Source organism: Larus michahellis, chromosome 8 (genome assembly GCF_964199755.1).
Source record: "Larus michahellis chromosome 8, bLarMic1.1, whole genome shotgun sequence".
NCBI classification, from domain to species: Eukaryota; Metazoa; Chordata; class Aves; order Charadriiformes; family Laridae; genus Larus; species Larus michahellis.
Window position 1 is genome coordinate 5,998,803 of NC_133903.1, and position 16,810 is coordinate 6,015,612.

Below are 16,810 nucleotides of genomic sequence, written 5' to 3' on the forward strand. Positions count from 1 at the left end.
CAATGAGATATTAGGTCCTTACAGGAGATTACACAGGGCAGCACAGTGCTAGGCAAAGAGCCACAGGATTGCTGAGGCAAGCAGGGCCAGAAGTACTCAAACCTTATCCCTGACTAAGCTGATCTTTGATCACAGTGGCCAAGCCATGTTCCCTCACTTACTTCTAAAAAATGCTTGCCAGCATCTAATACAGGCTATTCCTGTCCACTAAAACTGGCTGGGAAGTCAGTGTGGCTGGTTTCCTGGCAGTTTCCCTGGGAATACCCACCAGATGCTACAGGCAGCTTGTCCCTGGCGGAGCCTGCCAAGGAGCAGCGGAGGTGAAAATTAATACACGAGAACCCCTGGGAAGGTTTGGGTCAGGAAAAGAGCACAAGCTCAGGTATTTTTCTGGTCTGGTTTGATGGTCCCTACTAGATCGACTAAGAAGCAGATTTCAGCTAAAGGCCTTCTTTTGCACCCTAATGACCTTCCATCTGGCCAGTATTTCCATGTGGACTGTTTGCAAGGACAAACTGAGTCCCAGCATATTGCTCAGCAGCGAAGGGCTCCCCCAGCCTGCGATGGGGCAAGCATCTCTTGTAATGGACATCTTCCAGAGAATATTCTGGACAGCCCCGTCTTGGGGCTCCATTCCTCTCCCCAGGGCTGTCGGTTTGTTCATGCCCTCATGCAGCATGTTTGTGGCATGCGGGGCCATGCGCTAGGACTCTAAAAAGCATCGCAATTATTTCGTCTAAGAAAAGAATTAATAAATCAAACCACCACCATCATCAGATGCAAGCGGCACATTAAGCCACAGGGCTACCCTCGGGACTGGCCTTCACGCACACAGTAAGCATCGCAGCTGTTTACTCACTGCATCCCTCAGTCACACCGTAAGCTCCCGCTCGGTGCTTGGGACACCCTTTGCCTTGCAGAGAGTGGGAGAGGACTCTGCTTGGAGGAGGATTTTCTCCCCAGCCAAGTAAACAGGTAATGCTTTACATCGGGCTTGTAGAGGACAATTCCAGGGTGTTGGCACCCCAAGACTTAAGGTACCGCCAAAGAGGTAATGAAGCAAAACAGCCTCTTGAATCCCATGGAAACAAAACCAAAGAAAAACGAAAGTCTTGCTTTGGGAGCAGGCAGGGCTCAGAAAGATTTTGGTTTGTAACGCAGTCTACCGACCAGACAGGTATATCTCCTTACTCCTGCGCTTTTTCTCCAAGCGTCTCAGCCGCTTCTCCTCCCGACGCCGGGCCTCCTCCGCCTCCTGGTGTTGTCGGCACTTGTGAAAGTTCTCCACCACCACTCCCACAAACATGTTGAGCACGAAGAAGCTGACGATGAGCAGGAAGGAGATGAAGTAGAGAAGCATCCAAGGGTTATGGTTCTGGATGGGCTGGTGAGGTGAGGAATTAAAAAACAAGCGAGAAGAGAATTGGCATAGACAAGATGTGTATAAGTCAGGATATTGGTCACTCTGTAGCAATAAGACAGCACAGTACACTTTTGTGGGGAGGAGGAGAGGGCTAGGAGGAGTGAGGAGATTTTTCCCAAACCAGTTTCCTCTCATGCACTTTCTCACTGACTAGAATTTTACTTTTGTTGTAAAACCCACCCTAGCCTCTGTAAGTTGGCTTACAGGATTTAATTATTTGGGCGTTTATTTCACACAGCTTAAGATAAATCGCAGTGGATGTGCCTCATCTCACCTGTGACATCACTTTAGTTAAAGACTTTAAAGACAGGCTCCAGCTTTTTTTTTTTTTTTTTTTTTTTTTGAGAAGTGGGCTTACGGTTAACGTTTCTCAGTTGTTATGAGATCTTCAGGAGCAGGGGAAAATTAAGTACAAAGTGTTACTCGAGGTACGATGGGGTACCACTCATCTAAGATTCTTGACTTTCCTTTGCAAATGCCACATAACACACAAACTTAACAATGTCTCTTTCACAACATTTCAGGTTGTTTCCCATCTTGTGCGAGTTTGCTCTTATTCATCATGCCTTCCGTGAAGTTGCAGTGCAATGGCACATGTGGCCCTCCTCACGTACCACCAATCTAATCAAAAACCCCGTCAGTGTTTGTTTGTGTACTACATGGGGTGCAGCCACTGTAAAAGCTACTCAGCGGAGGATGGAAAACCTTGGCAGCACAATGGGCCGTCAGGACCTCAAGAAGGTCTTACAGCTCTGCTCTTTTCCTGGGACAAACACCAGAGTCATCCAGGCGTGAGACTTCTGAGAGCAACACATCTGAACTCTGCAGTACATTTACCTGTTGGTCAATACCCACGGCATCCAAACCATCATACATGATGTTCACCCAGCCATCTTTGGAGGAGAGGACAAACAAGGACATGAGGGCCTACAAGAAAACAAACAGAAGAGATCGGTCTTGCATTTTAGTTCCCAGAAAAGAAACTAACAACAGACAATGCTCAGCAAAACCAATCCACAGCTCCAACGTATCGTCTGCCTGAAGTTGGTGGAGAAACGCAACATATTGTGGCTTGCTTTTACCTATTTCCATATGTGACTTAAAAGTGAGCAAACTATGGTCGTTAACGCTCCTTTTCCCTCACATACAGGCTGACCTTTGCTGAGACACGTCAGGCTTTCTATCACCAAAGCCTGATTAAAAATCACTATGTCAGGCTGGCCCAATGTCATGAAGTTTTAAAGAGCAATAACATATCTCAGCTCCTACTACGGGCTGTCTTGCTTATCAGCCAGTATAAAGCACCTTATTTCTTTAATTTGCAAACATAACAGCTAGAAGTCGAGACTAAAAGTGACAGTTGAGGTCCATACATGAGAGACTGCATGCAAAAACACTGGCTTTAAGACAACACTCTCCTATAAATAAGGAATTGTATAACCCTAGGAAGTCCAGCTGCAAGAGATCCAGAGGGGACCTGATCCGTTTTACCCAGTTAGGGTTGATTCATATAGATGAATGCCTATGTTGTTCTTGGAAACTTCCTACGATGAAGGCTCTGCACGCTCCTCAAGGAATACATTTCAAGTGCTCATCCATTAAACTGGTACAAAAAATCCCTGCAATAAGGACTTTACCTGTCCCAAATTGTCAAAATTGTACTTCCGGCGAACCCATTTGTAGCGTGCGTTAGTGCAGTCAGTCTTCGTAGTGATGTTTTTTACATCAGGACCATCACAGTAGTAGAACTTGCCTTTAAAAAGCTGCATTTCGGAAGCAACAAAAAAAGAAAAAAACAAAAAAGAAGCAGCATTGAAAAGTCTGTCCCGATTCATCTTTCTTTCCCCTAGAAGAGTGGTTTGCCAAGTTCAAATTGCATTCCTTCCAGCTCAGATACCTGTCTTAACACACGCGGCAGGAAAACAGCTCTGGTGAAACCCCGGGCCCTGAGACATTGTGGTGTATTGCCTCAGACACAGAAGGAAGGTGATCCTGCAGGCCTGCCCGGTCTTGTTGGGAGGATGACAATCTCCCCTCTGAGGAAGAGATACTATATACATCTAGCACACAGAGCCGCAAGAGATCTTGGGAACTGGTCTTTCCCTTCCCTTGCCCTCCGGCAGGCTTAGCTGGTGCTGTGTTGTTCATCACAGAGGTCTGATCTCCTAATCCTGAGAACATTCCAAGGAGCAGATGCCAACCCCACCCTGGAGCATTTCTTCTGGGGCCTGGCTCTTCTTTTCCTAACACCTAACTGAGATCTTCCTTTGGAGAGACTTAAGCTCATTACTTCCACCAGAACCCCAGGGCGGTGAGAAAAACAGCTTCTCTTTTGCAGTAGTCACTTACAGATGGTCGTGGTGAGGGAAATACTCTACCTGGACCCCTAAAATCCCAAAGATAATGAAGAAAGCACAGCAGATGAGAACAATATTCCCAATAGGCCTCAAGGAGGAGATCAAGGTTTCTACCACCAGCTTCAGACCTGGGGCTCTGCTGATGACTCTGGAAAAAATGGCAAAACAATAAAGCTTTTAATTTTTATGCATGCCCTGTTATTATATGGTTGCTTTTCCTCCTCTGCTTGGGCTACAGTAAAGCTAACACAACTCTCCTCTATCTGCAGGCAGCATTCAGAGACAATTAGTGACTTGTTTGGACAACCTGAACATTCAGAGTCACATTAGGTGGAATTCAAAAAGGGTAAGACACCTTGTCAGCAGGGTGTCGGGCAACTGCTTACAAGTAATGGTGAGGAGGGAATACGGGCAGAATACCGGAGGTTCCCACTACAGGGCTACTTGTACCTCCGTCCAGACAGCTGATCCCCTCTGAGGTGTCTCCGATCCAAGCAGAGGGGCACACCCCAGGCAGGAGCCTGCTTCCTAACACAACAGGCGTAAAGAGCTTCACAGCGGTACAAGAGGGCATGTCTTGTCCTCTCTTCTACAGGCCTAAGTGCTTACCTGCCCTACTGGCCTGGGCCCCATGACAACTTTTCAAACAGAGTAATTTCAGTCTGTTTCCTCATTAGCTCCTGAACTGACTGTTAGCCAACAGGAACTTGCGATCAACAGCTCCACAGCCAAAGGGTCATCCCGTTAAAGAGCAGCTCGCCTGCTTGCTGTGAGGCCGTGAGAGGCCAGGCATGCTCTAAGCACGGCCTAAAGCAGCTTTTGGGTATTACGGAGAACAAGTGTTTTCCTTTCCTGTATGAGTGCCTGGAGAACGGTTTTCCCATGGGTGCCTGAAAAATGTGTTTGTGTACGTAAGTGTAACTAGCCCAAGCAAGCTTTTCTGGGAAGGTGGGTGTTTTGACTGAAGAACATCAAAGCTTTTTTTAGGAGGGGCCTGCAGAGGGCAGAGGGTATGAGTCCTTGCAGGTAGCTTGAGCTTGCACGGCTAATGATGCTTTTATGCCTGCCAAACACAGAAAAAAAGAGGAGAGTTGTATGCTGCAGGGACAAAGCATTTCAATAGGGTCTTGTTCAGCAGCAAATAATGTGTCAGTCTGAACTGCACCTACAAAGTGTTAGGAATGGTCCCCGGAGTAATCCTAGAAGAGGCTGTGATAAATGAAGCCGTCGTGAGAGGTGATGAATTCCTCTCTATTAATAGGATCTGGCCTAGTTATTCTCCAAGACCAATTCCCTTTTTTCCCCCCTTACGTTTACTTATGAATCGCTTATGCCCTGATTTCTGTTCCTAGATATGCGTGTTAGACAGGTGCCCCGAAGCGCTGCCAGGCCAAGGCTTGTCCAGGGTGACCCAGCGTGGCGCCTGGCACTGCAAGGGGACCCTGATGCCCCCAGCAGAACAGAGGGTGGGAGAAAGAGAGAAGACAGAAACACGAACTTACTTGTCACTAAGGAAATACAGAGCAGCAGACAAACAGCTGTTGTTCTTGTGGTCATGGGCCTAAATAAGATTGCCTCTTCCTATTACTCTCATAAGCAAGCAGCTTTTCATCAGAAAGCCTACAGGTCTCTGGAGGTGCCTATCTTATTTCCCCTGAAATTTCATGAAAAAAGGCTTGTGTTTCTTGCCAAGCAGAATGGAAACTGAACAGGAGGCATGAGCTGATAAAAATCCCCCAAGCATTAACACTCTTTGTTATTGCATAATCGTAAACAAAATACAAATTCTCTTTATTCCTTTTCTCAAATACTGAAAGTGTCTTCCCGTCTTTTGCCTAGCTGAGAGCTAAATTGTTTTGCAGTAATGTTAGATATGCAGGCACGGGAGAGCAGGTATAGATGCTGGAGCTTATCGAATTATTCTCAGCACCTGTTCAATTGTAAATTCTCTCCCAGCCAATGCGACCTCTCTGCTTGGGAATGACTGTGAGGTTGTGCAGTTTAACAAGGAGCTAGACTGATTTGTAAAACGGTGATAAAAATGCAGCGTGGAGGAGGCATTCACTGCGCTAACTGCTTAAGCACGATAACACCTCTCACTCCAAACTCCATCCGCTCTTTTCCGTGCTGGTGAGGATGAATTATATTATAACTAATTTCACTGTTTTCAAACAGTTTCACTAGATAAGAGCTTCCCAAAGATGATTCTACTCATACTGTGTTTCAGCTTTTTGTGTTATTAAGCAAGACCTTGATGGATCATGTGCATTTTTTCAAACTCCTCATCTATCAACACAAAGCAAACTAAGCCACTCTATTGGTGAATGTACCGGAGAGGTCTCAAGGTCCGCAGAAGCCTCAAAACGCGAAGGACACCCAGGATCTTAGCTCCGCCTGCCGATGCCATGGAGACAATAATGTCAATGATAGATACAAAGACCAGGACTCCATCCAGGACATTCCAGCTGCTCTGCAGATAGGTGTTCTCCCCAGAGAAAAAGCCAAGAGCTACCACCTGCAGCCAGGAGAAGAGACACATTTAAATCTTCACCCAGATCACAACTATGTGATGTCCTGGTCTTTGCCAGGACTCATTGTGAGCCATGGGATGAAGATGTAGTTACCTTAACCATCATTTCAGCCACAAAGATTGCAGTGAAGATGTAATTAGAAACACTTAGGAATATCCTTTCCTGTAAAACACAGAACAACAAAAAGAGGCAAATTATTTAAAGATGTTGGAAAATAAAAAAATCTTTCATCTTGCAGGGTCTTGCCCTGATAAGACCAAAATCTGGATGCTGCATCAAGGAAGAAAATGACTCAGGTACTCACTGTGCTGTGTGGGTCTATGTCTGGTCGCTCCAGTGCTATAGTGATGCAGTTGAGAAATATGAAGACCAGCACCACATGATCAAACATTTTGTGGGCAATGACCTTCTGGCACATCATTCGGAACCTGAAGAAATGGTAGGGAGAAAAATATCCTTCAGATGTTTGGGTCAGCACCACCCACCCGACACATCCTCAAAAGCCTTCAGCAGCTGTGGCACCAGCATCAGCCCAGGTGGTGAGCTCGTGTCTCCACAAGCTTCAGCTGTTATTATCAATGCAGCACACAAGATGTCAAAACACCTATTATTAATGCTGGTTAAACCACCCATGGAGTGAACCAGGCAACAATTCTGCCCACATATAACAGGAAAAGTTACCTAAAAATCATGAATTGGATTTCTAAAACTCTCAGTGCTTCTGCATCAAAGAGAGATTTTTCTCAAGGGAAGGCTAGCTAGAAACGGAGTATTCCATTACCACAAAAACATGGTGGGCTGGCATTTCACTGGTATTTCTTACCGATTCTGTGGGGAAAACAAGTAGAGGGACCAGTCTTCATGACTCTTGCACCACTGTGGTTTGTAGGGCTCCAGGACTTTACGAATTCGGTAGCAGTAACTCTGGATAGGAAAGAAGAAACACCTTTTCTTCCTCTTTTATTTTCCTGCCTCTTCAACTTTCACAGTCCTTTTGTGAAAGGGGGCAGTACATGGCACTTCATAGTGAGTGTAGGGAGTCACGGCTTTTGGGCAGGCATTGTCACATTTGTCGAACAAAATAGGGAGGGAAAGGGGTGGAAGAAAGGGGCTGCTGTGCAGTGAGATATGAACATAACAAAGCAAGACTTTCTAGGCAGGTATCATTTTGAGATCCAAAGTTGTGTCAAAACCAAAAAGGCCTCAAGTGACCAAAATGTTAAATAGAGAACACTCTTTCTAGGCTTTCAAGCCTTTGAGATGCCAAACAGCTCTCGTGAGCAAAGACATTAGACAGCTTTTGTGTCTACAGCTCAGTTTTGGAGGCATCTTGGGCCAGGGGGACAACCTCAACCAGTCCAAAAACTAGGCAAATGCATGCACCACCCCTTGCAGTTCTACCTCGTTAGAGACCACTGCAATGTAACAGCCCAACCCACTAGCTAAAAAAGCACCTTTTGGGAAGTGGATGCCCATCCTTTGGATCTGTATGCCCATCGCTTGGATCTGGATTCATTTTGTCTACACCAGCCATTAGGCAGTAACACATTTCAAAGCCTGATTTTTAATCAGCCTTCTTGGGGTGGAAAAGCCACTTAATGCATGAGCACCCAACTTCCCCCTTAACTCACATCCTCCATGTCATCCTCATAGTCCATGGCATCCTCTTTGTGGCCGTCGACACGCAAGAAGAACTCGCTGGGGACGTGAACCATCTTGCCGTTGCAGTCTTGGTATTCAGCAGGCAGAACTGCCATGGGGCTGACACTGAGCGAGTGGCGCATGGTGGGCAACTGGAGCAGCTCAGGCAGGTCCAGGGAGCTGCGGCAGTCCAGGGACTCTGCCCGGCGGTGCAACGAGGGCCGGCTGACCGTGCTGGACTTGGCGTCGTCAGAGTCATCGTCTGTGCTGCCTTTCCCCTCCCCGGAGAGCAAGGACTCTCTTTCTCCTGACTGGTTTTTCTTCTTGAGGCTCGGGGCTCTGCCCAAGCTATTCCAGCTTGAGCGTCGGCTTCCCCAGTTGCTGCTGGTGCCCCAGTTGGCACAAGGGGAGCTGCGGAGGCTGGACTGAGAGAGGAGAAAGACATTTGAGGGTTTGTTTGCAGGAGGAAGCCAAAGGATATGGCATTTTGCCCAGACTAGAAGACCCTTCTTGTTGCAAGTCATGTCTTCCCCTTCCCAGCTTTCCTCACTGCTCCGATTTCATCATGCCAATGCCTTGAGATGGGAGCCAAACACCCAGCTAATCCCACAATGAAGGTACTCTTTGAACTACACCTGTAGCACAGCTACCAATCCTCTGTGCTGCATGACTTCCTACTGTCCTGGCAACATTAACCGTGCATAAAGACTTGAACCCAAAGACACTATTGCTGAAGCGGCATTTTCTTTCCTCATGTTCAAGATGTTTCAGCCCACAACTTCCCTGGCTTCCAAAGGGGCTCTGGCACCTGAGTCACCCACGTGTCTTTTGGAAATTGTGACCCTATTTGCATTACTTTCTCTTCAATTTGTTGCATAAGGAGGTGGAACAAATGTTTCTCTTACATCAAATTTCTGGCAGTGATCAGTGTGTCAGTGCACTTTGGCTGGTAGGTAGTTGCCGGGATGAGAGCACTTAAGGTCAGAGCAAAAAAGCTAGAAGGAAAACTCCTTTTCCCTCCATGGCTTCCTCCCAGCACAAAACAAGGCAAACTGCCTTCCTCCTCCTCCTCAGTGTCGGCCAGCTCTCCTCGGACTGCTTCATCTTCCTTTGGCTGGTGGCACTGATGTGCTTTCAGGAAAAGGATTCATACGATGAACAACTCTCTCCAGCAACTCACAATCCCATGAAACCCCAAGGCAAACAACAGTCATCTCTATTTTCTTTTCAAAAGCATTACCTTGACTAAGCAGCTTACCAAAGGGGATAGTGGCTCTGTCTCTGTGTGAAGTGCCTTCACGGTCCGCTGCCTTGATTTGAACATGATATTGCAGTTACAGAGCAGAGGAATGGGATAGATAAGCAGCAGCAGAAATCCACTTTGTCTATTAACTCTGCTCCCTCTGTTTTCGCAGAGCTGCCCTCTCACTCCCCTGTTGCAGGCAAAATGCAACCAGTTGCCAAAGCAGTCAGCTCCAGCCAGACCTCTGCTCCATGAGCTGTGCCTGGTGGCAATCAGTCAGCTCATACCTTGGTTCTTCTCTTTTCCCTCCAATGGGGCTGCTGTTCTGTAACTGGAGCTCAGCTGCTGTGCTGGTAAGGACAAATGCTTTATTTCCCTTGACACAAGGTGGATCCAAGATGCAACTCTAAAACACTGTGGGGGGAAACAGCCCTCATCCCCACAGGAACACTTGCCAGCTTCTTGAAGACACCAAAAAATGGCCAGTGTGGTTGGCAAAAGATGCCTGCTCCTTCTCAAAGGGGTTTGCTGGAATAACTGCATGAACCTACAACTTGTCTCAGGTTGCATCACTCCAGCGAGATGTCTTGGCATGGACTTCCCATCAGATACTAGGCAGGAAAACACTGAATCCCAGTATGTCACTGTCTCCCCTTTTCATATACTCACTGTCCTTGACTGTCATGTTGTCACTGCCCTCCCCAGCATAGCAAACCGGTTCATTTCTCACTCTTGACTCTGTTCTCCTTCTGCCTTTCCACATACTTCTCACCTCTGTCACCCCCCTTTTTACTTCCCAGCAACACGTGCGTGTGCACACACACACACACACACATATATATCACCTGTGCTGCTTGCAGGCACCCGAGAGAGAGCTGTTAGCAATAGGAACCTACCAAGGACTTCTGATCGTAGCTCAAGGGGTCTAGCGAAGCGTTACTCCCTCTCCTTGAGTCCACAAAAGTGTGCACTGAATCCATGTGCGGGGAACACTTTGGAGTGGGCATTGGCGTGGCAGCAGTGCGCATGATTATAGGAGGTGGCATGCTTCCCCTGCCCTCCAGGTGTCCATTTGGGGTGACGGCAAGTGAGTACATCTTCATCTCTGGAGAGAAGGGGAGAGAAAATATGAGCTGAATGCTCGGCTACAACTACAGAAATCACTCTCCAAAATGGACATTGCTCCTTGGGTCTTCTAGGAACTCTGCCAAATGGAGATGAAATGTTGTGGGCAATAAGAACACCCCCAGCACGTTGAAAGGCACAAGGCAAATGTCACAACCTTTTAAGAGGCCTTCAGCCCTGCCTGGACTTGGAACTCATTGCCCTCCAAAGAAAGCTTCTTTTGCTCACTGTTTCTTGGGATTTAGAGAGTAGAGTTACAGTGCTGGGGGACTGGGATACAGTTTCCAGGGAAAGGACATTGAGAACTGGCTAAATTTACCCTAGGAAGTTAATCTCTTCTCCCTGTCATGCAGTCTTGCACGGAGGTTTTTATGCAGTTCTGATGTGCTCCAAGTTCCTTCATGGGGAAGGCACTAAGCAAACATTAGTCATTGTCTTTAGACAGCTGTTCAGGGGACAGGAAATGGAAATTGCTTTTACACATCTACCCATCTAGAAGAATAAACCTCCTGTAATGGAGAAATCTAATGGCACATCTCTGTGGTGACTGCAGAAAGCATCCATTTTAGCTGTATGGGAAGTACAGACTGCAAAAACCATCTTGACATTGAAGACAAACCAGGCCTAACACCTCCAGCCCTGTGGAGTGCTGTAACACTCAAAACCAAAAGCCTAATTTCAAACGCAAAACTAAACTTGAACTAGCTCCCGTTCTATTGGACTTAGTGGGTTCTCGTTTAATAACTGCAGAATCAGTCTTAAGGAGGTGGAAGGATGGGAGCATCTGCGACCAGCAGGGAAGAAGCACAAGGCTGCAGTGAGAAATCCAAGCGAGTGCATTATCCTTGCTATTTTTCTTCCACTAGCTGCTTTTGTAATGCAGTGTGCTTCTCTTGTATCATCTATTTAGTTGCCAGCTTGTGCGCAAATACCTGATCTGCACCACTGAAGTCCATGGGAACACTGCCATTCACTTTGAGGAGTGGAAGATCCAGCTCAAAATTTGCTAATCTGCAATACACTCTTGCCAGCGTATCTGTTTACAGACCAACGGCATTGTAATAGAATTGTTAATGTCCTTATGCTGTTTAGTCACCGGTTGGCACCTATGAGGCTTATGGAGGCACACAATTACTCGCAGAGTTTGACTGATGGCAAGTTCAGCCCTCTTTTCTATTCCTGTATTACCTGAGAAGAGGTGACAATATTTCTTTTTCCTAGAATTCTCTCATTATTTGAAGCTGCTCACCAAATAGTTGGTGCAAAGCTGGTTCATAGTTGCTGCTGTGGGCTCCTTGCCAACTATTTGCAATGGACATTCATTTGATCGCTTGGTGTTTGGAATTTGTTGCTTATTCTGCAGGCTGAGCAGCTCCATCACCTTGCTGTGATCCAGCTCTGTCTCAGCTTCCCCAACAAATTACTTCTGCCCTTTCCTCAGCTGAATTCCATCTGCTTACCACAATCAATATAATTTCCTTAGCTAAAATGAATCCTGGTTTAGATGCATCTGAAGTAATCCTAAACACGAGCCCAAGCCGAGAATCAAAGTACAGAGGAACTAAACTGGCTCCTGTTTGCCATCATGCTATTCACTCTGTTAAAATATGTGATCCCTTCCTGTCTCCTACCTGGTTGCAAACTCTACAGAGCGCAGGCTGTCACCTACTATTCCATGTTTATAGTACACTAGTACAATGTGGCCTTACCTCAAATCAATTGCCAGGCCCTCCTGTAACACAAATGAACAGTAACATCTCCATCAATCAAACCTCACCGAAACGCATTTGTGTGAGAAACCAAAAAGAACAGATGAGAACATGATTGATATGAAAAGCTGCTGAGAAACAGTGTGAGAATATTGCTGTCAGCAAACCATTCTGCGGTAATGATACAGAAGAAACGATGAGACATACCTAAATATTTTAGTATAGTTTAAATTAGAAAAACATCTACTTAAAGGAAATATCAATGCTCATTTGGCTTTCCCAGCACTTTTTGCATAGCTGCTCTGTTAACGTAGGTATCAGATTAATTGCCGAATAAAATGGATTCTTCCACTTTCCCCCATAAGTTTCTATGAGAAGATGACCATGGAAGCAGAGTTGTAGCTCTCATTCTTAGCAAAACATAGAGACACAATCCTACCTGTTGCTCGGAGGTCTTTAAGCTTCTCAAAATCATCATCGAAGTTGGCAGATGTTTTGTCCTCATCTGTGTCTGACCTATTGGCATCACCCTGCAGAGATGCGAAGGATAATTAACCGACCCAATTCATTTAAACTTTAGCACAAAGGCCATTTGGATTACTTAGCAGCTCAGAGATACTTCAGCTCCCCATGGTTAGTTTAAGTGCGGCCCCAAGAACTTGGAGGGCAGAACGCCAAATTCCCTCTGATGCTGCCCTGGGGAATGACCCCAGCTAATTCCCTCTTCCTTGTTTTGATTCATTTTTGTACTTGGACGGAAAGGATGATGTTGTGACTGTGACTACTATTCCTGCAATGTCGTTGTGTTTCCTACACTGTGCCCAGCCTCACTGAACAGTGTATCCCAGGGGAGGATACGAAAGTGCAGCTGTAATCAGAGGACTGACTGAGAAAAATTAGCATTGTGGGGTTCCATATTTGCACTCTCCATGATCCCAGCTGAAAGCACTTAGGTTTTGATGTCAAAGGATGTTGAAGGGTTTTTCTTCTTTATTTGACAGCACTGTAAATTTGACTTAGATCTGAAAACCCAGCCCTGATTTGCTTTCTTCACACCGGTTGGTAATTGAGACTGTATGGAGAAATCTCTTGGCAACATTGAAGCTGAGGCAGAAGGGAATGAGGCCAGCTTGCCTAGCAGCACAGCATCATCTCCGGACAGAGAACAGCCAACCACCCTCAGACTGGCTTTCCTCCTGGAAGTCCAGTTATTTTTCCCTCTGCTACCAAAAATGATCAGCCTAAATAATGTACAAGCCTGGGACAGAAGAGCTACTGTCAGGTTCTCCTCTGCTGGGGGAGGTCTGCAGAGGACAGATTCCAGCAGGCTGTCGGCGTGACTCGGGCTTGATCCATCAAGATTGCAGAAAAGCCGTGCAAATTGGTAGCAAATGGTTGGATTAAAGCAGCTGATCCCAGAAAAAGGAGCACACTTCCTTAACTGATGCCTGAACAAATCACCGTGGTTTCTAGAGACATGGTGCTGAAGCGGCAGTGAACTTAATTTCATCTGTGATGTATTGCTAACTGGCACAGACAGAATGACTGAAAGGCTTAAGCTCCCTTATCCATCTTCTCTGTTTTGGAGCAGAAGCACTAGCGCAGAGTAGATGAAAGATTTGCATAATTTTGGAAGGTTTGTCTACTCTTCCAGAACAGTTCTTGGGTAGATGTCAAAATGACACGGGAGCAATGTGAGCACAAATATGCAGTTATGGTCCTGTTTGAAGTCTGGCTGCTTGTCCTAAGCACAAACGCACTAAAAATGGGTTTGTGGCCATTTAAGCCTATTCTCTTCTAAGGATACTCCTGCCAAACTTGCGCCACAGACAGATCAGAACCTGAGATCAAGGAGAGACTGTGTATTGTGATTCACAGTACAATTTTTAGTGTCCTTGCTGAAATGTTGCTGATGGTTCAGAGCTTAGAGAAGCTCTACTGTGCACCTTCTTAGCTGCACAAGTCTCCCAGGAGTCACTCTCCATCTAAGTAAAAGAAACACCTGAGCAAAGGGAGGAGAAGTGCACCTCAGCCTTTTATAACTGCTAAGAGCATCACCCTGCGAGAGGACAAAGTCAAAGAGGTCAAAACAAGAATTTCTGCCATATTCCCAACACACCAACAGAACCAGGAATGACAAAAGAAAACTCAGCTCCACCGATACTTCTTCCTGAGAGTAGTCCAAGGGGACTTTAAACATCTTTGGTTTACAACCAGAGCTAAGTTATGCATTTATAAGTGCAAGGCTTGAATCGAGCCCTGGTAGCCGAAATGGAGCCCTGAGAAGAGTTTTCAGTAACACAGCTAATACCTCACTATGAGACAACTGACAAGACCATAGGCTTAATGTCAGGATTTATAATAAATGGAAGTGGAGAGCAAAACGTGCCCTGCAAATGTCATGTCTGTGGTTGCCGGCCTTTTCTGAGGCAGCACTGAGTGAATAATACAAGCTTTGAAAACTACCCCTTACACACATTTAAATCATGGTCCGTAACAGCTCCAAAAGGAGCCATTAAGTCAGCAAGAAAATGACAGCCATTCGGCTGGGTCTGTAATCATGCACTCAGAGAGTATTGCATGAGGCTGCCCACTTCTGGCTTCACATGAGCAGGTGATTCAACCTCCAAGAGGGCAGGTAAGGACCGGGATTGGTACCATACAAAGGTACCTGCAAGATGCCAGGTTGTCAAGTGGAGAAAACTTTCTTCTGCCTTAAAGCAATCAGTAACAAAGGATGCACACTGCTGTACAAGGGCTCTCTGTGCCTAAATGCAAAATTGCTTGAGCGGGAGCAGTTTCCAGTCAGTCAGGTGACACATGCTCGTTATCGTCCGTTTGGGTTTCCCTGGCATGTCCTCTTTTTGCACTGGTTGGTGAAATCAGGATATCTGACACATCTGGCCACTGAATCCTCTCAGCTACCGTATGGCCAACTGTATTGGTTGCTCCTGCATTCAATTCAGGAAAATCTATTACTTCAGCACAGATTCTTTTCTGCTATGGGCTGTGTCATTTTCTATCAGAATTGAGGTCTAGCACAACCGCTCTGGGTACAGCTACAATTCTGCCAAAGGAAAATTCCTTCTGGGTTGGAAGACAGCTGCTACTGCAAAGCCTGTAGAAATACTGGCAATGCCTTTGCTTTGGTCTTACTAGGTTAGCGGCTAAAATGTCCAACAGCAGGTAGGTTGCACTAGAACAGGAATATGGCAAAGGTGTTACAGTATCCAGAGCAAAGCCAGGAGATGCCCAGATTGCTGACGCTGAGAAAACTACATGAATTTAGAAATAAAGTGTCAGCATGAGCTCTGGTCACTGAGACATGGAGGACAGGCTAGTTCTTAGAAAAGGACCTTCTTGGTCAGCTGTGCTGGATCTTCAGAGCATGCATCTGACATCAAGATGCCCACTAATGCAGTGCTGAGCTGTTCATTTTGGAAGCAAGAGCTGGACTACTTGTGTCTTCTCTGTGTGTGCAGGTGGCACTCATCACCCTCAGCATCCATGAAATAGCCCTAAGCAACGTAGATCAGGGTTGGTTTTTTCCAAATTGGGGCTTGGCTCCTGTTGTTTCAATTAATTTTCCTCTGCTAGTGCTGCGAGGAAGCTAGGAGGGATGTTTTAATAATGAATCTACGCCGACATGCTTGAAAGACCTAAATGTGGCTGTGCTGGCTTGGGAGAAGGGAATTTTTGGTCCATGAATATTTCAATGATATTCCATGGTCAGTGGTTTGTCTAAGAGTGATCTAAACACATAAACACAGCAAATGAGAGCATGATACCATTTCTGGAGAAAAAATGAAAAGTAAAAAAAACCAAACCAACTATAAAAATAATTTCTTTCTCCTCTTTCCCTTGGGAGCTAGGGCGGTGAAAACTGAAGCCATTCTCTCATTTTCTTTCTGAAGTCTGTGTGTAACTGAAGCCAATCCAGCACTAAGCAAACTTTTCCTTCTTGATGTTTGCAGAAATAAAAAATGTAATAATTAAAAAATCCCAAAGTGCAAGGTAAGACCTTTCAATGCCACTATTCTTAGCTTTAACTGGGACTGGATGATTTTTGGTAAGTCTCAAAATCATTTCCATTTGCACTAGGACTTCAAAAAAAAGTAATTTTTTTCTGGATAATACATATGTGCACATACATCGTTATATTTATAACTGAAACAGATCATCCTCACTTAAAATCTCCCCCAAATCGCCTTGCCGTGATCTGAAAGGAAGATGGAGAAGAGCAGGATAGGGCAGGGGATGGGGGGTTTCACACTCTCGGGATGCTGAAAGCAGATCTGGAGCAGACTTGCCAAGGGGGAGGAAGACTTGGGAGGATGCAGGGGCCCCCGACTCACACCAGTACTATACCACTTACACCACTCACACCAGTGTAGCCAGCTGCTCTGAATCATGTGGCACAGGACTGCCTGCACAGCTGCTAAGGTTTCTGCCTAGTTCCAATCAGGACATCGCATATCACTTTTGACTGAGAAATAAAATAATTTCTCTAATCCTTTCCATGTGAGATGAGATGCCTGCAGTTCATCATAAAATCCCTGCTTGTTGACCTGATAGAGACATTATTTTCAGGTGTAAGTAAAAATCTCTTTAGCATTCACATGTCCTACATCATCCTAAGTATCTCAAAATTTAATGTTTGTAACCTTGCAACACAGCTTTTGAACAGCTGTGCTACTAGCCTCAAATAACACATAAGGGACAGAGTCACAAGGAAAGGCCTGGACTGAGAGCCAGCTGACATCCTACCTGGTCCCCACCAC

The 16,810-nt window shown here is 45.8% G+C and overlaps 1 protein-coding gene across 8 annotated transcripts in view; it reads right to left on the bottom strand.

Moving 5' to 3' along the window:
* CACNA1H (calcium voltage-gated channel subunit alpha1 H) overlaps positions 1-16,810 on the bottom strand; it is a 254,577-nt gene that overhangs the window by 35,355 nt on the left and 202,412 nt on the right. For 6 of the 8 annotated variants that reach the window (XM_074597411.1, XM_074597408.1, XM_074597410.1 and 3 more), the window contains 11 exons: positions 12,469-12,559; positions 10,092-10,300; positions 7,943-8,377; positions 7,135-7,235; positions 6,616-6,739; positions 6,405-6,473; positions 6,111-6,295; positions 3,802-3,928; positions 3,061-3,186; positions 2,261-2,350; positions 1,171-1,384 (listed from right to left, as the gene is read on the bottom strand). In XM_074597411.1, coding sequence (XP_074453512.1) covers positions 1,171-1,384; positions 2,261-2,350; positions 3,061-3,186; positions 3,802-3,928; positions 6,111-6,295; positions 6,405-6,473; positions 6,616-6,739; positions 7,135-7,235; positions 7,943-8,377; positions 10,092-10,300; positions 12,469-12,559 — 1,771 coding nt within the window. The remainder of the gene's footprint in view (positions 1-1,170; positions 1,385-2,260; positions 2,351-3,060; positions 3,187-3,801; positions 3,929-6,110; positions 6,296-6,404; positions 6,474-6,615; positions 6,740-7,134; positions 7,236-7,942; positions 8,378-10,091; positions 10,301-12,468; positions 12,560-16,810) is intronic. The other 2 variants (XM_074597412.1, XM_074597409.1) reach the window with 1 other exon arrangement.